Source organism: Podarcis liolepis, assembly GCF_965112155.1.
Source record: "Podarcis liolepis genome assembly, chromosome: Z".
NCBI classification, from domain to species: Eukaryota; Metazoa; Chordata; class Lepidosauria; order Squamata; family Lacertidae; genus Podarcis; species Podarcis liolepis.
The window spans coordinates 50241270-50262445 of NC_139570.1; the positions used below are offsets into that span (position 1 = coordinate 50241270).

The following is a 21176-nucleotide window of genomic DNA, read 5'->3' on the forward strand; positions in this document are numbered from 1 at the left end:
ACAATGATCACGGGCTGTGGGTGAAATTTACAGATTTCAAAAGAAGGCTGACAGTTCCGACTGGTGGCAACATTTAACAAAAGGCTTTCCTCTGAATGTTGGAAATCAGACGTTTCCCAGTGTTCTGGAACCAGAAGCACCTTCAGCCCAACAATGGATTAGAAGCTCAGCAAGACCCTATCTTCAGCTTCCTATATTGACCTGAGTGGTTCAGCTTTTCATACCAGGTGGTCCACTAGGGCAGTGTTTCCCAACCTTTTTTGGGCAAAGGCACACTTGCTTCATGAAAAAAATCTCAGGGCACACCACCATGCCAGATGGGGAAAGGTCACTTTTTACTTATGTAAAAAAAAATAAAAAAATAGTAACAGCATAGAAGGTAATGGTTAGGCTAGCATCCCTCTTCCAAATATGCTAGGTTTTTATTTGCAGGGACTGTTCTACATGGGAAAGCATTCAGCACTGTCATTCTCCCATCTGCCATCTGAATTGGTACTATTCTGGGTCAACTTACTCTGCTGCATGTGTAGATGAAAATGGCACCAAGTGTGGGGGAGGGGGCAGAACAGGTTTCAGATACAGGATATTAAGCATACACGTACTTCAGATTGAACTGGTTGCTTGCTTTGCAAGTTTTCATTTCCCAAATGACTGCCTTGGCAAGCGCAATACCTACCAGGCTCAACGCCGGTCTCGCGCTGCCGCTTCCCGCGCTCTCAAGGACCCGAGAGGAGGAAGGCGTGAAGCGAGCGGCGATGGGATGTGGGAGGGAGCTCGCCGCCCCGCGTGTGCCTATGTGGGGCATGTTACAGCCCCGTGATGTCAGCGCCACGCAGGCAGCCAGGCAGGCAGACGGCGAGAGCCCCGCGCTGGGCGGCCTCTCCTCGCCGCTGCCGCCCCGCCTCTCGCCGCCCAACTCGCCCGCCTCCCTCCCACGGCACACCAGGCAACGTCTCGCGGCACACTAGTGTGCCGCGGAACACCGGTTGGGAAACACTGCACTAGGGGACTTCAACATGGAACCTGCAGGCCGCACCCTGCCTTGACGTGCAGTGGGGGGAAATGAGGCCAAAATTGGATCCCCAGCCCTTCCACTGCCTTCCCAAAGACAGCTAACCGTGTGCCAGGCATTGTGAAGGAGACACGGGGCACCAGCAGAGCCCCAGAGCCCTCCCACCTCCTTCCCAAAGCTGGGAAAGTGTTAAGGCGGCTTTGGGAAGGGGTGGGATGGGCCTCCTTCCCAAAGCCCAGCGCCCCACCGGGTAATGCGATGGCAGGGGGCAGGGTCACAAAAAAGGCCTTGCGGGCCAAATGTGGCCCTTGGGCCACTCACTGGGCCACCCTGCTCTGAACCAATTCCCCCCAAACAGCACAACCCTGGTGGAAGCCCTCAAAAGCACTGTAGGTACAATACATAAAGAGCATCTGCATTTTACAGTACCTGGACCCGCTGATGCTGAATGGGTCACTTCAACATAGACTTCAAATGTTGTTTCCGGGTTTTGCCTGAAAAAGAATAAAGTTGTTAATAAATCTAAGTAATGCTTTTTGGAATGATTCACAGAATCATAAAATCACAGAATCTTAGGAGTCGAAAGGGTCCCCAAGGGTCATCTAGTCCAGCCCCCTGCAATGCAGGAATCCTCAGCTCAAGCATCCAGGACAGATGGCCACCCAGCCTCTGCCTAAAAACCTCCAAGGAAGGAGAGCTCACAACCTCCTGAGGGAGATTGTTCCACTGTTGAACAGCTCTTAGTGTCAGAAAGGTTTTTCCGAATGTTTAGTTGGTATAGCCTTTCTTGTAACTTGAAGCCATTGGTTTGAGTCCTACCCTCCAGAGCAGCAGAAAACAAGCACGCTCCCTCTTCCCTGTGACAGCCCTTAAGATATGTGAAGATGGCTACCATATCTCCTCTCTGTCTCCTCTTTTCCAGGCTAAACATACCCAGCGCCTTCAAGCGCTCCTCATAAGGCTTGGTTTACAGACCCTTAATCCTTTTGGTTGCCCAACATTCCTTTAAATGGGGGCTAAAAATGTAGATTAAAGGTAAATGTCAACTATCAGATCATACCAACAGAAGCAGTGGTTCCCAATCTTTTTTACCACCCCCTTGGTTCCATAAACTCATCCCCAATGCCCTCTACCCTTCCTCTAAAAGGAATTATTCAGAACAGCCATTTGCATGACCCACCATGGAATGTAAGAACCCAATAAAATTCAAAACAGTAGCAATCAATTACACATTTTGTTAATCCAGACCTACCAATCAAGTTGTAGCAACCTTAAGTATGCACAGGGCCATTTAGGTTTGATGAGGCCCTAAATTACTGAAGGTAATGGGGCCCTCTATATAGCAGGCGGGGCCTATTACTTACATCATAGGAGCCTACACAACACTGTTGCTGTATGTAGGTTTTATTTTATTTGTTTTTTATCTTGTATTTTGGAAATGTACATTCAGGTTGTTGTTTTTTCTTTAATTTTTTGGGGGGCCCCCGAGAGAGTGGGGCCCTAAGCTATAGCTTGTTTAGCTTATAGGTAGATCCGGCGCTGCAGAGGGCAACAGCCTATCCACCTGATGCATCATGAACAGCTGATGTCAAGGAAGCCCCCCTAAAAGATACAAGCTTGATTAGAGCCTGTCATCAAGATGAAAGCCAAATCAATTTGGGCAAAACAGAACCGTGACAGAAAGCAGGATCCAGGGAGCAGTGTGGCTTTTATTTATGTACCTCCATATGACAGAACAGAGGCATCTGTGATTTTCTGAAAGAGTAAGGGGTCACATTTAGCAACACGTCCGGCCAAAACAATTGCAGGCTTCAAGGAAAACAGAAGCCCTGAGACCATCAGCCACATCTGCCCGTGTGTTTGCCTGCTCCCCTTCCCCATAAGCAGAGCTGATGATTAATTATTGCAACACATTATTTAACAGCAGCTATAATTAGACCAAGGCAGCCTTTCAACACCTCCTGGAGTAGTTTTAAAAATGGGCCCACAGTTTGCTAGTCCTGTTTTCATTTTAGCTAAATGTGTGCTTTAATATTTCGAACGTGTTGCCAAAGAAGGCTGGAGAAGACTCTTTCGAGAGCGTGGCGTGGAGCCAGCCAACGGGCAGCTCAGCCTCTCCAGCCTGATCCTGGTCAGTCCCCTGCCAAATACCCAAGAACGTAAGAAGTGCCTGCAGGATCAGGCCAACGGCCCATCTCCTCCACCCTCCAGTTCTCACACTGGCCTTACTGGGAAGCCCCCAGCAGGACTGAGCCCAAGAGCCCTCTTCTCCCCTCCTGTGGCTTCCAGCAACTGGGATGCAGAAGCTCTGCTGCCTCTGACCATCGAAGCAGAGCATAACCATTGTGGCTTGCAGCCATCCAAAGCCCTCTCCTCCACGTGTAGTCCAATCAGCATTTAAAGCCACCTAAATTGGTAGCCACCACTGCCTCCTGTGGCACATAGTTTCACAATGCACTGCATATCTGTCCTAAATCTTTCAGTGTTCAGCTCATTGGATGCCAACGAGTTCTCGTGTCATGTGGGGGGGGGGAGTGGCTAAAGGCCCAACTTATAAGTTTCCTCTAGATATGGTGAAACCACCAACTGGTAAACAAATAGACTAAAGAAACACCTATTTGAAGGCCCTGGGTATCTTTTACAACAGTCATGGGAAGGGATCCTTTGGGTTCCCCCTTGGCAGATGGGGCAGCTCTTATTGGAATTGCCCTCCCCAGGGAAACTCACTTGGTGCCAATGGAAATGCCATTTTTTACCCCAACGGAAGACATGTTTTCATTGGCCCAGGAAGTCCGGCATGTCCAGCCGTTGGTTTTAGTGTTTTGTTGTAGCTGTTGACATCTAGTTATCACCTGGAAACTTTTGCAATTTTACCGTTTCCTTTTGTATTTTCATTGTATGGGGAGTTCAGAACATAAATATACGCAACACACATACAAGATCTTCTGCGCTCACAAGCCTGTCACGGTGCAGTGTAACAGATTAAAAATGGGCAACTGTTAATGCTGGAAATCCTAAAATCAGCTTAACTTGGAAGTCAGTCACATCAAACACAGCACAGACTCCTACTTCCAAACAAAAACTCACAGGTTTGGGCTGTGGGTTGCTTGTTTTCCATTTTCAAGTACAGTGGCACCTCGGGTTAAGAACTTAATTCGTTCTGGAGGTCCGTTCTCTTAACCTGAAACTGTTCTTAACCTGAAGCACCACTTTAGCTAATGGGGCCTCCTGCTGCCGCTGCACGATTTCTGTTCTCATCCTGAAACAAAGTTCTTAACTATTTCTGGGTTAGTGGAGTCTGTAAGCTGAAGCATCTGTAACCTGAGGTACCACTGTAACCACAATTCTCCAGGACAGCAGAAGCTTATCCCATTGCTGAATAGAGAAAAGTTGACCACACAAGTAATATATTTATGGGGTTTCATATTTTTAATTCCCAGAGACACCATTGGCTTGCCATTCCCCCCACGTGATCGGGATGGCTGCTCATTCTCCTGAATTTCCTTGGCCCGTATTTCAGGTTCCCATGGCAGGGAACTTGGTCACTTGTTCTCAAAAAGAGAGTGTCGTTAGGATGAGGGAAGAGAACCCAATATCAGTTAAGTCAGGCTGCACACATCCCTCCTCCTTTCTGGGTCAATCCTACGTCTGCTCCCTTCAAGGCTCTCCTCAGGAGGTGTGTGTTTTGTTTTGGTTTTGGTGTTGTTGCTTTTTAAATACATAAATAAAAGGGGGTGGAAGTACAAACTCCATAGGACTGGTTATATTACAGACTAGGCTTAACTCATGTCACAAATGCCAGTTAACAAGCAGTACTTCAGCACACAGAAGGTGACACTACATTCAGAGCTGCAGTTCTGCAAAAAGCCCCCATTTGTTTTTGTCAAGTGCTGGGATAAAAGGGGGGGTTTCAAAAAACTAGGGTGTTGGTTAACAAAGAACATATTCTTATCCTCCACAAACTAACACCTCAGGAGAGAATTTGTTAAGTCCTGCTGAAACATCTTGTAATATTGGGGGTGTGGGAGGAGAGACAGGAAAACAGGGATCCTGAAATTTCAACACACACCGAATTACCAAAACACTCTCCTTTGGGAAACAGTGGTGGTTTGTAGCTGGGGAATCTCAGAAGTGCCTGCCTCTACCCATGGACATCTCCAGCTGAAGCAACACGGGTGGTTGGTTGGTTGGTTAGTTAATTAGTTAGTTAGTTAGTTACAGTCATACCTTGGATCCTGAACGCCTTGGTACTTGGACATTTTGGCTCCCGAACGCCACAAACCCAGAAGTGAGTGTTCCGGTTTGTGAACGTTCTTTGGAACCCGAACATCTGATGGGGCTTCTGCAGCTTCCAACTGCTCCTGCAGCCAATCACTTTGGTTTCTGAACATTTTGTAAGTCGAACAGGCTTCCAGAATGGATTCCGTTCAACTTCCAAGCTACAACCGGAGTTCCGTTTTGCTTTTATAGCCCACCTTTTTTATCCAAGGATCTCAAGGATCTCCTCATTTAACCCCCACAACCGTGCGGCCAGGTTTGGCTGAGAGGCAGTGGCTAGACCAAAGTCACTGCCAAGGAGCTTCATGGCTGAGTGGGGATTCGAACTCTAGCCTCCCAAAGTCCTCAGTCCAACACCCCAACCACTGGACCAGGGCAGAAAGCACTATGGCAGGAGGGCTGTGGGCCTCAACAACTGCTAGGCTGTTCCTTACATTTCAGTACAGTGGTACCTCTGGATGTGAACGGGATCTGTTCCGGAGCCCCGTTCGCATCCTGAAGCGAATGCAACCTGCGTCTGCGCGGGTCGCGATTTGCCGCTTCCACACATTACGTTATTTTGAGTGTCTGCGCATGTGCAAGCGACGAAACCCGGAAGTAACGCACTCCGTTACTTCCGGGTCGCCACAGAGCGTAATCTGAAAACGCTCAACCTGAAGCACATTTAACCCGAGGTATGACTGTACACTGGTTCCCAAACTCCGCCCCCCCCAGTCAACTTGAAAGCTGCTGAGGATCTAGGCAGACGGCTTAACAGATTTTTATGCCTGTTGCAGGAAATGTTATGAGCTGTGCTAGATGCTGTGTGATTTTTAATTATATTCTTATTGCTTCTTTTATTTCTTACATATTGTTTTTAGCATAAAACTTTTATACAATAAATATAATATAAAGCAGTAACAATACAATTAAAAATCGATTATGAATAATTTGATGTATGTGCCCATCTTCATTCACAAATCTACAGACACATCACAGACCACAAGAAGTAAACTTACGTTGTACAGTGGTACCTCTAGTTGCAGACACAATCCATTCCGGGGTGCCGTTCGCACCCTGAAAAGTCCACAACTAGAGCGGCGCTTCTGCGTAAGTGCGGAGCATGATAGAGCGCTTCTGCGCATGCGCTTCCACATGCACACACGCGACGAAACCCAGAAGTATATACTTCCAGGTTTGCCACGTTCGCAAGTCAAAAAGATACAACATGAACCTAACGCAACACGAGGTATGACTGTAGAAGTCATCCACAGAACGGTTTGGGGGCCCTGTTTTAGTATATACAGTGGTACCTTGGTTCTCAAAATTAATCCGTTCTGAAAGTCCGTTCTAAAACCAAAGCGTTCCAAAACCAAGGCATGCTTTCCCATAGAAAGTAATGCAAAATGGATTAATCCGTTCCAGACTTTTAAAAACAACCCCTAAAACAGCAATTTAACATGAATTTTACTATGTAATGAGACCATTGATCCACAAAAAGAAAGCAATAAACAATGTACTGCAGTCACACAAGCAATCCATCAGGAGCTGAACTGGGTTCCACACAGTCACAAAAACAAAAAAGAGCCGCAAAAACAAAAATGCAAAATAAATAGCAAAAACTGACAGAGCTCAGTGTAACACTCAAAACGCAAGTGTGGCACTCAAAACAGAGCACGTTTGGCTTCTGAAAAAAGTTTGCAAACCAGAACACTTCCAGGTTTGCAGTGTTTAGGTTCCAAGTTGTTTGAGTACCAAGGCGTTTGAGAACCAAGGTACCACTGTATTTCAAAATCCCAAGCTCAGTTTCAGTTTGGGTTTTAGAATTGTTCTCACATTTTAAGAAAGCAGCCCTCCACAGGCCTTCGGGTACACCTGGGGTTTTTTTCAGGTGTGCCGACATGCAACTGTTATGAAGGAGGTGGAGAAGAGCAGGACACACCAAACGCGTATCAGATTCCCAAAGGTGCTACCTTCCATTTCTTAAAGAAGGCTTCATAACAGCAAATTATGAAAAACAGGAAAATAAGCACAGCTCTGAAAGTGCTTCAAATGAGTTTTCCCACAAACATGCGTAACTCTTCCTGTAGAATATTTTAGTACACGAGACAGGCAGCCAAGCATACATGTGATGGTTCTGAAGTTTTGAAAAGCCTCTCCTACATTCTCTGCGCTTCCTCATCCTCCAAGTTAGTGTCCTGCTGTGCCTTTTCAATTAGGCCTTGTAGGATTCATCTTCTTCCACTCAACAACCTTCTGCTTCTCTTGCGCTAATTGTCAACATTATGAGGCCGCCCTTCTCCTCAACTACCATTATGTTCAGCCCTGATAAGGCAAGGGGAAGGCTCACAAACAAGCAGCAAGAGGATTGTTTGAGGATAAATGATAAACAGAACACTCAAGAAGGGTAAACGCAAGAAGCAATGCTCTGAACTCACCCCCTTTGCGATCTGGCCCCTGCCGCCACCACACCCCCAACATGACAGTTTACCATTCAGGAAATGATGGTCCAGACAAGGGGGAAACAGATCTACACCCTGATGCAGATGGTGACAGCCTGGGCGGCACTGTGATTAGGGTGCTGCGTTAGAAACTGGGAAACCGGGGCTGAAATCCCCAGTCAGCCATGACACTGCCTGGGTGACCCTGGGGGCCGGTCAGTTTTTCAGCCTAACCTACCTCACAGGGATGTTCTGAGGACAACAGTGAGGAGGAGGAGGAGGAGGAGGAGGACTGTGTACACCACCTTGAGCTCCTTGGAGGAAAGGTGGGAAATAAATGCAGTAAGTATGTACATATGTGCGTAAATAAATAAATACTGAACAAGACAGAGCAATGATCTGCCTCCAAGTAAGGCAGGACCCTATGTCCCTACAAGAGCACTCTCAAAGGGCGTCAGGCAAGGACCTCCCTGCTCTGGTGAGCAATGGATGAGCAACGAAAGGAGGCCAAGCAAGCCTGTGCTGCTAATGATCCAAATTTTAAAAGGTGCATATCACGGGTCAGCAAACTTTTTCCACAGAGGGCCGGTCCACTCTCCCTCAGACCTTCTGGAGGGCCAGACTGTATTTAAAAATATAAAAAAGAATTCCTATGCACACTGTGTCCTCCCCACACACACCCCAGACCCAGCCGCCTTCTAGCTTTGCTGCCTGCCTCATTTGCTGAAGGGCTGGTGGCGGTGGCGCAAAACAGGCTTCCTCCCCACCTAGAGAAAGAAGGTGCTGCGCTTATCTCCCCAGGGGCTGCTGCCGCCACAGCTGCTGCTTCTTGTGAATCGGGTAGGCAGAGCGAGCTCCTCCGCTCTCTGGCCCACAGGAGCACCAGGGTAGCAGCGGCCGTGGCGAGAGGAAGAGGCCGACAGCAGACTATATATAAGGGTCTGGTGACTTCTGCTTCAGTGTATCTGAAGAAGTGTGCATGCACACGAAAGCTTATATCAAGAACAAACTTAGTTGGTCTCTAAGGTGCTACTGGACTTTTATATATATATTTCGACTGCGTCAGACCAACACGGCTACCTACCTGTAACTTTATTGTGTCATAAGCCTTCAAAGAACACAGCCCACTTCAGACACAATGCTCAGTGATTCTTACAGTCTAATCCTCCAATTTATTCAGAAGCCACACACACCCTCCATTGCAGGATACATGACACTGACTCACCTGTAAGTGTGCATAGGATTGCAAGCCTACATTCAGGTTAATCAAAGTAGAAACTTTGGGGGAAACCTTCTGTGCCAACTTTTAAATGCCTGGTGAAAACTGTTCAATTCTGCCAAGCCTACACAGGTAATTAAGAGGACATCCTTCCACCATGGTTTGCTGATGTCTCTTTTCCACTTTCTTTCTTTGTTTTTAGCTTATTTTTAACTTTTTGCGTGCTTTTATCATATGGTTTTATGTGGGGGCTTTTCTGTAAACCCGCTTCAATATATTTTTACAATATAGCGATATACAAATATTTTAATAACTAAGAGAAAAAATGGTTTTATCATGAGTCCTGAATAAATAATAAAGTCTACAGTATGGTGCTTCCAAAGCCTGTGGACTTTTGGTGACGAAGCCTGAAACAACTGCACCCAAGTAGATTCTTGCCTATGAAACTTCAGCTAAAGAAAAGTCATTGGTCTTTTAAGGCACCCTTGCATTTAGGGACTGGCCTAACAGCCACAGGAGACTGGGAACTGCATGAGGGCAAATGAGACAGGCTGGTGGTGGTGGAGGAAGAAAGTGGTTGATCCATCCTCCATGCCCAGCACCAAAGACCTCTCTTCCATGTCCAGTAATGAACTGCAGAAGGCTGCTCCAGGAGGGACGGGGGGTCAGCCCCCAGCAGGATAGTAAAAAGGGTTTGCAGACTAGTAACTTTTATGGGCTTATTTACAAGGCTGCTTTAAGGTGCCAAAGGAATCCTACATCTTGGGGACGGGGGTGGAAGGTAAAGTTCTTTACTTCTGCAACAAAAGCTCCGGGACAGGGAATTGAAATGGGCATCTTTCTTTCTAAACAATATCCACACTTTATTCAAATTTGGGGTTTAAAGGCTGTATAATGTTTGAAGCTTTACTAAAATTATATAATAGATTTTGCAGTAGATGGCTTTAAAAGAGAACTGAGCAAATTAATAGAAGATAAAACTATCGGTGGCTGCTAGCCACAATTGTTATGTTCCCCCTTCACTGTCAGCAGCAGTGGGCTTCTAAATACCAAGTGCTGAGAACCACAAGTGGGGAGAGTTCTGTTGCTGTCACTCAGGGCCATTGGCCTGATCCAGCCATTGGTCTTCCAATCTTCTTTCTTATTCACCTTGTTTCATGCCATGCTTCCTGACACAGGAAGGCAGGCTAACCTAGTGAACTATCTGGACTTGCAGTTGGGTATCTTCTTCCAAATGCACCCTGAGCAGATATTGAAGAGTAATACAGTGGTACATCGGCTTAAGAACTTAATTCGTTCTGGAGGTCTGTTCTTAACCTGAAGCACCACTTTAGCTAATGGGGCCTCCTGCTGCCGCCGCGCCGCCAGCGCACGCTTTCTGTTCTCATCCTGAAGCAAAGTTCTTAACCTGAAGCACTATTTCTGGGTTAGTGGAGTCTGTAACCTGAAGCGTATGTAACCCGAGGTACCACTGTACTGGCTATGGAACCAAGTATCAAATCTTAACAACATTCAAGTATGAATTTAGGACAGTGATCCAAGGTACCCTTGCACCAAACACAGAGCTAGAGAGAAACCAAGTTCTTAAGCACAAATCCTGCACTTAGTGAGGGGGGTTAGCAAACGAGAACAACCAGGCAGCTGGGATTCATCCAGTCTTAACTGAAAAGGGCTGTGTGTTGTAGCTCTAATTTCAGTCTTGTTGGGCTGCCTCTGATATTCACTGAATATTTTGAAACCCAGGTAAGACTGGAACCCAAGTAATTCAGGTTTCCCAGCAACAGCAGACACAGGCAAGTGTTATTCTTTTTGAACCGATTAACACTTTCCCTTGAGAAGCCATGTGGAGCCTTCCTGGGTGACACCTGAAGTGAAAAAAATAGGTCAGTTTCGCTCAGCTCCTGCCACTATTGCCTGGAAAAGCAGCAGACTACAGTTACTCAGCAAGGAAGAGACAGAAAATGTTTTGGGAATGAAATGAAGAAGGAAATGGTGGGAGAAGGAATGCTGACCGTGCTGAGCAGGACTGAAGGGAAGTGGAATCCAGCAGAACCCGATTCCCTGGCTTCTACAAAGGGGAAAAATTCAGCTGCAGCACACTCTCAAGAAACAGTCCGTCTACCATTTGCTTTCAATATACTTTGGCCGTCTAAAGCGCACTGTCATGTATATTTAAAAGTGCTGAGTTTGCTATCCATCTTTCAAAGCCTTGGCTGGAAACCTTGCTCAAACACTAGATTCCGGATTCCAGCAGCATTCTATTCTTGGTTGATTTAAGTCTGGGGTGAAGAGCCCGTGGCCTTTGGGCCTAATGAGGCCTACACAGGTCCTACTTTGACCCACGAGACCCTTTGCCCCAAGAGCAAACTCACCTGCTCCACACCTAACATCATACGTGATGTCAGGCACATAAGGAAAAGGGACAACTAGGAGCTAAACGTGAGCTCCTGGTTGTTTCTTTCCAGGTAGAGCTCAGTGACTGACTGCACCAATCAGCTGACAGAGCCACTGCACTAAGGTGTTCCTCAGTGGGAGCTTCCCAGAACAGCCCAGAGGGTTGTCACTGTCAGTAGCTGATCAGCGCTATCAGAAACCTGTGCTTCTTGCATCTGGAGGCACAGTTTGGATCTGAACTGCACCTGCAACCTGAGTTTAAGAAAATAAAAACAGCCTACTAGATCAGGTCAACAGCTCATCTAGCCCAGCACCCTTTTTTCCACAGTGGTCAGCTGGATGCCTGTGAGAAACCAGAGATCAGAACACAAGAACAAGCGCATTCTCCTCTTCTGTGGTTTCTAGCCATCGGCATTTGGAAGCTTTGCTGGCTCTGACTGTGGACAGAGCATATCCATTGTGGCCAGGAGCCACTCCTCCTCCTCCTCCTCCTCCTCCTCCATGAATTTGTGCAATCCTCTTTTAAAGCCGTCCATGTTGGTGTCCATCCATCCCTGCTTCCTGGGAGACCAAGTTCCACTGTTTGACTATGCCTTGCATGGACAAGGACTCTCTTTTATCCGTCATGAAGCTTCCAACATTCAGCTTCATGGGATGTCCATTAGTTCTAGCGTTACAAGAGAGGAAGAAAAACCCTTCTCCATCCACTATCTCCATGCCATGCATAATTTTATAAACGTCTATCATGTTGTCTCTTGCTTGCCTTTTTAGTATAGAGTCTCCACCTGACTTTAGTTTAAAGGGACCTGCTATTACCTACTGTAAGAGCCCTTCTGAACTTTGGCAGGTGTGGGGGGGGTGCACAGGGGCAGAGTAATAAGGATGCAATGCCCACTCAGTATACTGCTTTCTAGGTGGACCTCCTCACAGCATGGTTTATATTATTAAAACAAAGAGCATCATTACGCTCATAGCTACGGAACTGCCTCTTCTGGTATGCCCCACGGAGGACCTTACGGTCTGCGAACAACAACACCTTGAAGATCCTGGGTCCCAGGGAAATTAGACTGGCCTCAACCAGAGCCAGGGCCTTTTTGGCCATGGCCCCGGCCTGGTGGAATGCTCTCCCACAAGAAACCAGGGCCCTGTGGGATTTGACATCTTTCTGCAAAACGGAGCTGTTCCGCCAGGCCTTTGGGCAGGATGCAGTTTGACTTTGTATAATACAAGCCCAAAGAAGGCCCCCCAATTTGCTCACGGGTCCTTGTAGGATCAGTGGAAGCAGTTGGTCTTAGCAAGCACTGACCACTCTCAGTGTCAACCTGGTAATTGCCACCTGCCCAGATTTTAACTTTCTGAATTAATTTTAAGATGTATATCAATTAATTGATGTCTGTTTTTATGCATATTGTGTTGTTTTGTGATGTTAGCCACTCTGAGCCCAGCCTCGACCAGGGAGGGCAGGATACAAATAAAATTATTATTATTATGATGATTATGATTATGATTATGATTATGATTATTATTATTATTATTATTATTATTATTATTAGGACCGGTTACTTAGGAGATCACCTTACCCCACGGATGCCCAGCAACCGTTTCAATCAGCAGAATTGGCACTACTACAGTTGCCACATCATACCATTCAGCATTTTTAATAACTCAATTTTCAGTGTGGCCACACCAACACTTGGAACTCCCTGCCTACTGGGACCAAGCATGTGTCATCACTTTGTAGACTGCGTTGAGCTTTTTTACGAACAAATTGTGTATAGATTTTTTGAAATAAAATGAATGAAATTACACAAAGCTGCAGATGGGAGAAAGAACCCCTTTTTTGCTTCCCCTCCCCTCTGCTCAGGGCAGGGTGGGTCTTCAGAAGTCCCTATGGTGCCAAACTGTGGAAGGGCTGGGTTACTGCTAACACATTCTAATTCTGAGCATCCAAGATTGTTAAGGGATCTAGCGCAAGATGCTGTGAACAGCCGACTCGCATTACTAGCCCTCTCAAGTATCACCTGTTAATTTAAAGATTCTATTTACAAGCCTGGTCAGCTTTCATGGTTGTCTTTAAAGGCACAGCTGGACAGGCCCACACTTCCCAGTGTTGGATTTAGATTGAGTAAATAATTCCCTGGCCACAGCATTCCTTGCTCTGGTCCAGCTCTCCTTTCTACAAGTTTATGCTGAAAACAAGGAAATAACTTAAAGACCTGCAGTAAAATATGTCAGAATAAAGTGAGAATAAACTCAGCTCCACCCACCCCGTTACCTTACTCAATGTAACCTGCAGTCCCAGCCTCCCCACTCTCATTCAGGGATCTCAGGCCCTCAGGAGTCGGGGTATGGGGGTGGTCTGTGTGCAAGGAGCTGAAGGTGAAAAGGGGGGTGTAAGAGGGGGCCACAGAATAGGGGGAGGAGGAGTCACTGATATTGGGGGTGATCTGTATGTAAGGGGGAGTTGAGAAAAGCAGGGGCGGGAGGTAGGAAAAAGGGGGTTAAAATGAAAATGAAGATGCAAAGGAGTTTTTGCAAAAGAGGAGGCGGTCAGAGAATGGGGTCAAGATTAAAGTAGGGGTAACAAAAGGGTCAAAGGGACGCGGGTGGCGCTGTGGGCTAAACCACAGAGCCTAGGACTTGCCAATCAGAAGGTTGGCGGTTCAAATCCACGCTCGGTCCCTGCTCCTGCCAACCTAGCAGTACAAAAGCACATCAAAGTGCAAGTAGATAAATAGGTACCATTCCGGTGGGAAGGTAAACGGCGTTTCCATGCGCTGCTCTGGTTCACCAGAAGCGGCTTAGTCATGCTGGCCACATGACCCGGAAGCTGTACGCCAGCTCCCTCGGCCAATAAAGCGAGATGAGTGCCGCAACCCCAGAGTCGCCCGCGACTGGACCTAATGGTCAGAGGTCCCTTTACCTTTAACAAAAGGGTCTGCAGGAATAGGAAGCGATGGTGGCTTCATAACTGGGCAGAAGGAGTGATTAGTTGCAATGTGTGGAATGTGCAGGTTATCATGGGGTGGAGTGTTCGCAGGGGGGTGCAGAAAAAGTGCTGTCCTCACCTGCCAACCCCCCCCCCTCTCTCCCAGATTCCTTCTCACAGGACAGTTGGTATTAAATGGCCTATAGTGCGGAAAGGCGTAATCTGTTACCAATTTCACATTCTGAGATTTCACATATCTCTCGTAACAGTTTACATAGCCCTTGACCTCTCAATCCAAATATCTTGTTTTAATTGCTAGATTGTTTTAATGAGATTGTTTTATTGCATATTTTAATTACTGATATTATAGTTGAATGTTTGTGTAACTAGTTTTTATACTTTGTAAACCACTTAGAAGCCTATTTTGGCATTAAGCAGTATCTAAATTAACATAAAAAACCAACAGCACAGCATTTCCAAACTACCCTCTTTTCCAGACATGAACATCTCACTCTGCCCATTGCTAAACATTATGTTCTCACAAGCTATGCTACATTTTACTGCTCTTATGTGGCTTCCTCCTTCTCCCCACCACAGCTGAAAACAAATTGAGCAATATCCAGGGAAACAAATGACCCACCCATGTATTTTTTCAGACATAAGAAAAAGCGTTCAGTCTTCCCTCAGTGTGCCCTTGCTTAGCCACGGATCCTGTACTTCCTGTTCAACTTTATTTCTTAACAAAAATCAATTAGCAGCACAAACCTGGCTTAAGGGCACTTGCCCAAATTAACCTGTACCAGTTCACCATGCTGCTCCATTAGCACCTCAGATGCCTTGGCAACAGACCCCCCCCCCCAATATACAGGTCCTGGGGGTGGAACCACACTCTTAATGCCAAAGTTGAAGTGCTCAAGTCACAGCAGATGGACGGTGCACGTCAGGAAGAGCAAGCAGGTTCACAAATAACCCAAGCTGCACTGCAGGGATGAGATATGAATCTGAATCTTCACGGTCGCTGGGCCATGCATCAAATTTAAACTGAAGTTACAGTGCGATCCAGTACATCAGTCTTGAACTAGCAAGGGCCCTCCAGATGCTATGGGCTACAATTCCCATCAGCACCAGCATAAATGGCAATGCTCCCTCGTCATATAATGATGCTAGCTAGGGATGATGGGATTTGTAGTCAAAAAATCTAGAAGGTGCCGGGTTGGAGGGGGTCGCACTTCATTATAGTAGCTCACAAATATGCAGCAAAGGTTGCGCTCCACTGTGCACACGGAGGTGAAAAGGCAGTGCCAATTCAGAATGTAGAGGTTTGTCTCCTAGTTGCTGTCTGGGGCAGGAATAGCCCAACACGGGATCCTCCAGATACTGGCTACTAGTTACGATGGCAATAGTAGCTCCTATATTAGAGGCATTATGCCTCCAAACACCACTTGCTGCAGATCATGAAGGAAAGAGCTCGTGTCCTGCTTGAAGCTTCCCATAAGAACACATAAGAACCACCATAAGAACACAAAACTGCACAAAATGGGCCCTTGGTCTGATTCACAAGGGCTGCTCTTAAGTTCTAGTGTTGTTGGACTCCAGCTTATTTAAGTTCCATGCAACATGGACAACAGTCAGGGACAATGAAAGGTGTAGTCTAGCAGCATCCAGAGAGCACCACATTGGCTAACCCTGGTCTGGAGACTCATATCCGTCCCCCTCTGATTCAGCACCCAGGACTTAACCAGAAAAACAGGATCTTGGATCTCAGCAATTCTCTGAAATCAAAACTCAATGACTCCTTCTCTCAAACTTCTGCTCATCTGTCCTGCTAAATGATCCTTTCTTTGAGTTCCTCTTGAGAGAAGAAATTCTGAACTTGCCAGGACTCTGAAGACACAGAGAAATTAGGTTTAGGGGCGTCTGAAAAACCACCTCCAGATAGCAAAAGGGAAAGAGAATCAAACAGAAGCCAAAGGAACAACACGCTGACACATGGAACAACATAGGCTGTTCAAATCACCAAAAACTTACATTTTTCAGGCAATTCTATTATTCCCAGCTTTAAGTAGCCCAAGTTAGTCAAGCCATAAAATTTACTTAAGCTATTTATAATCCTCAGTATCCTGACACAGTGAAATTTAATATGGGTCTCATGTCTTAGTCAGTCCCAGAGTTCTCATAGCCCTTAAGTGTTAATAAATCGGGGGGTCTGAACACAAGCGGAGGGAGTAAGTGGTTCTGTGAAGCTGAGCAGAAACTCAGGCTCCCAGTTGCCTTATTAACACTTTTTGTTTCCCTTTGCAATCTAAAAAACAAGTGTGTTGGGGGTAATTTACGGAAAGATTTTTGGCCCCTCGCAGAGCACAAGTGCCAGTTCTTACTGTTTGAGGATCTTCCGCATTCTGCAGTCATTCTCAGCAAGAACATCTCCTTGCTTCTGGTTTCTGGACAATCATTAACTGCCCATCCAGAAGCGACCTCTCTACACAGTAAAGAGTGGAAAGCTTGTTTTTCCCCTCGAAAGATTGGAGATGCAAAGGAAGTCGCACGATCCCTCTGTCATTGAACAGAACTTGGACTGGAGTAGCCTATGTAAGATTCCAAGCTTCACAGGCGCTCTTCCAGAGATTTTCCAGTGGCTACAGAATGGCTGGACTTTATCTATGTGGTTGAAAATTACAGAAAACCACTTCACAGTGTGGTTTCAAACTTCCTAATCCAGCCAAGATATTTCTAGGAGGAGTGAGTCCACAGCATTATAATGGATTATAAACACTCACTTCTCCCCTGTACCAAAAGGCATATTTTCTGATCCCTGCTATATTTGTTTAGGACACAGGCGGTTACTAAAGACAGCCAATCTACAAACCTTTTATAGCTTTCAAGGTCAAGCTACGACCACAAGAGCAACCAGGGAACTATGATACTGGCAGCACAGACTGTAAATTCTTGTTATGACCGAAGAAAAGTCCACTAGCTAAGGAACTGATTGTCTAACACTGCCCCAGCTACTATTTCTGGGTAGATTTCCAATATTGTCCCACAGAGAGTGTCTGATGAAACTATTTGCCCTAGGAACTTTCCTGACCTGCTCAGTTATGTTAATGGAGAGAAATGTAGATGTGTGCAGGTATACACAGGTGTACACGCAATTTTCCCATATATAGCAGAACAGATGCAATAGTCCCCAAAGATGTTACCTTTCTTTTTTGTGATTTTCAGCCCACTGCTAACACAGGGAGCGTGCTGCCTGCACCAAGCAGATCTTGAGAGGGCAGACTGCTATGAAATTTAGCAACTAATATAAATGGCACAAACTTCCAGACCTGCTTTCCTGCCGCTGATGCCACCCAGATGTTTGGACTACATCAACCCCAGCCAGCACAGATGTGCTGGTAAGGATTAATAAATGCTGTAGTCAAAAACAGTTGAAGTGCACCAAGTAAGAGAAGGCTGCTCAAGACCACAGTCAATCAATTCAGACTAAGTTACCAGCAACAGCTAATAGTGCATGACTCTTGGAAACTGATTGGCAGAAGACAAGCCCAAACCTGCACTTTAATAAGAATATCCCATTTTTGTTCCTACAAACAGCCATGGCTACTTCCAGGTCAATTTCATCTGATCACTCTGAGGCTGGATAAACCATCTGGCTGCTCCAGACAACTCAAGCCAAGCTGGAGAAGTAAAGCTGTAAGCTGTAGATAAAAATTTTCTCCCAGCTCCCAATTTTGCAAAAGCAATTTATCAAAGCCAGCAGCATCAAACTTCCAGACAGTGGCTGCACACACAGCCAGAGAAAGTCCTGCAAGATCCTAGTGTATGTGAAAGTCTCAAGGATCCCGAAGACCAGAACACCAGCGGTTTTCTCTCCCCTCCGCTCATCCAAACCCTATGGAGATTAGGAAGAAGAACCGACCCAATGAAGATTAGCTGGATAAGAATGAGAAACAGGTTGTTCTGCTAAAGCAGCTCCTTCCCCCACTTTCTTGCCTGCTGCTGAAGCCTATGTCACCTGAATGCTAGCAGAAGCCACTTTTGCCACCCTTCTGACGTCACCTTTTCTCTTCTTTCAGAACCATCCATTTGTGCAAATGCTCAGAATGTGACAGGAGCCTTGCCCAGGGCAATGAAGCTCCTTGACCAGCCAGCTTGCCCTGCTCCTGCCTCTTCAGGGCTTGTTGGCATGAAAGAAGAAATGCAGGAAGGGGCAGGAACACAAAGACACCTCCCCGTTCAACTCAGTGAAGGTTGTGCAGCACCTCAGCTGCGCCACATGCGCTCCCCACGAACCCCTTTACACAAGGGGGTGGGGAGCACAGCATCTGGAACTTTGGAAGAAAGACAGACACCTGCATCAGCCGCTGCTTTGCAACTTGAATTTAAGACACAAACATGTGTAAACACAACTAAGCAGGTAAAATCACCAAATTCTGAAACAGTTATCTCTAATGCTAACTCCAAAAAACGGTACTCCCTATTTATCTGTTAGCAGAGAGAATATTTTATCTCTGCTGATCATGTGTATGCCCACACATACATAAAGAAAATATCGATTCAGGTAGGTAGCCGTGTTGGTCTCACACAGTCGAAATATATAAAAAAATTGTCCAGTAGCACCTTAGAGACCAACTAAGTTAGTTCTGGTTATAAGCTTTCGTGTGCATGAACACTTCTTCATATACACTGAAACAGAAGTCACCAGATCCTTATATATAGTGGGAGGATGGGGTGGTTCTCAGAAGGGTAGTAGGAGATGGGTGATTGACTCAATGCGTATGGTCAACCTGTGGAGGACAGTACATGACTGCAATTAGTCCTACAGGAAAAAGCAAGGGATAGTATGCAGATGACCAAAAAAAGCTTTAGCAGTGTCAACAGGTTCACCATACCCATTGAGTCAATCACCCACCTCCTACCACCCTTCTGGGGAAAAAACCCCACTCCATGCTCCCACTATATATATGGGTCTGGTGACTTCTGTTTCAGTGTATCTGAAGAAGTGTGCATGCACACGAAAGCTTATATCAACAAACAACTTAGTTGGTCTCTAAGGTGCTACTGGACAATTTTTTTGTTTATAAAGAAAACATTCCTTCTTATATAACAAAACATGGTGGGATGGGAGGAAGCGGTGTCACACACATATACCCAAAAACACATTTCTGACTCTCTACACACTTTCAAAGAGAAGGAGATGCCTGTGAGCCTGTTTCCTCTTCCTACACATTATGGATGCTTCTCTCTTTACAAACACGGAGAAAGACGTCTCCCAAAGCAAGATGCAAGTGAGAACAACCACAGACATTTGCAGTGCCCTGGGTCACTCATTGCATGAGGAGTTGCCTAAATAGGACACCTAGAAAGACCGGGCAGGGTGGAGTCAGAAGAACTGAAATAAATGGGTATTCTGAGGTTTTCTTCAAGAGGGCAGGTGCACTTAAACATGACCCCCGCACACTGCTGCTTTGGCGTGGGTTCCTCTCGCCCATTCAGTGGGTTTCCCCGGGAAGGGGAGAGAAGACCCCCTCCCCCCCCCTCACCGTTATAGCTATGTAATACACATATACACGCACGTTGCCCCCAGGGGCACACACTCCCAGGGGGAGGGGCAGCTCCCACGCTGAGGGGGGCTTCTCCTCACTCGCTCCGGGGGAGAATTATTATTATTACGGTATTAGTATTACTCCTCCTCCTCCTCCAAAGGGGGTTCTGAGTTTTCCTTCCAGAGGGTCGCTGGACTCCCACGCCAACCCACCTGCCCCCTGCTGCGAGCGCCCCTCGCCCATTATGGGGGCTTCCCAAGACCGCCCCCCTCCCCACATACTCCCCGCTATAGAGACAGACAGACAGACAGACAGACAGAGGGATGGGTCTCTCTCTCTCGCGCGCGCACCCTGCCCCTCCCCCCCACAGGGGCGCGCTCCCGTCCGGGGGGCTCCTGCTCCTCCTCACTCACTTAACGCGGGACCCCATGGTCTGTAAGGGGCCGCATGGGCCCCGGGCAAGGCGGGCGGTGGGACTTCCGGGGTCTGGCCGGGCTCGGTCACTCCATCCCGCCCGGGCGCCGGGCTGAGTCCGGGGCTCGACCGGCCGACGGACCGAGGCGAGCAGGCGGGCGAGCAGGGAGGGGGCGGCGGGCCGGATGCGCTTTGGCGCGGGGCACGCCGGGAGTTGTAGTCCCGCCATGCCGGAAGCCGGAGGCCAACCCGCCTCGCCGCCTTTTCAAGCGGCGGCGGCCGGCGAGGCTCGCGTGCCATTGGCCCCGCGGGGACGACGCCCGGCGCGCAAGCGTTCCCCTGAGCATGTGCAAAGTGCGCTTAAGTTCCCCGGGCGCATTCAAGGGTACGCAGCACCAGCAGCTTTCCCCTCACCCCCCCCCCCAAAATAAATAAATAAATAAATAAGGAATTGTGGTCCTGGCTATAACAACTTCATGGTGAGCGCAGGCACCTTTTTTCCTTAAAAAGAAAAAAACAGAGTACTGCTTATAATAACAATTCCCGCTCTGCCGCTGAATAAACTACTCCGTTTTGCTGCTTCTCCAGCCCATAATAATGAGTTTAACCTCGCCGTAACCAGAAACAATCCCAAATCAAGGATTCTGTGTGTTGACGCCCGCTTTCGCTGCGCGCAAGCGTTCCCCTGAGCGTGTGCAAAGTGCGCTTAGGTTTCCCCGGGCGTATTCAAGGGTACGCAGCACCATCAGCTGCCCACCCCACCCCCCAAATAAATAAATAAATAAATAAATAAATAAGAAAAGCCTCTGAGGACGTGCAGAAAAATCGGAGATGGGGAAACAACATTTTGCGTTCGAGCATCCTTGAACATTCTATTTATTTATTTATTTATTTATACATAACTTGCCCTTTTCTCTAACGAGACTCATGGTAACTTACGGATAAAAATAACTGCTAAAAACTGGGG

At 46.9% G+C, this 21176-nt stretch overlaps 1 protein-coding gene across 5 annotated transcripts in view; it reads right to left on the reverse strand.

Annotated features, from left to right (window-relative positions):
- Positions 1-20389, reverse strand: part of DENND1A (DENN domain containing 1A) — a 268183-nt gene extending 247794 nt beyond the window's left edge. For 4 of the 5 annotated variants that reach the window (XM_083485795.1, XM_083485794.1, XM_083485792.1 and 1 more), the window contains exons 1-2: positions 20209-20389; positions 1442-1506 (exon numbers count right to left, since the gene is read on the reverse strand). In XM_083485795.1, the coding sequence (XP_083341921.1) occupies positions 1442-1506; positions 20209-20225 (82 nt within the window). In that variant the 5' untranslated portion in view covers positions 20226-20389. The remainder of the gene's footprint in view (positions 1-1441; positions 1507-20208) is intronic. The other variant, XM_083485796.1, reaches the window with a different exon arrangement.
- Between the last annotated feature and the right edge of the window lie 787 nt (positions 20390-21176).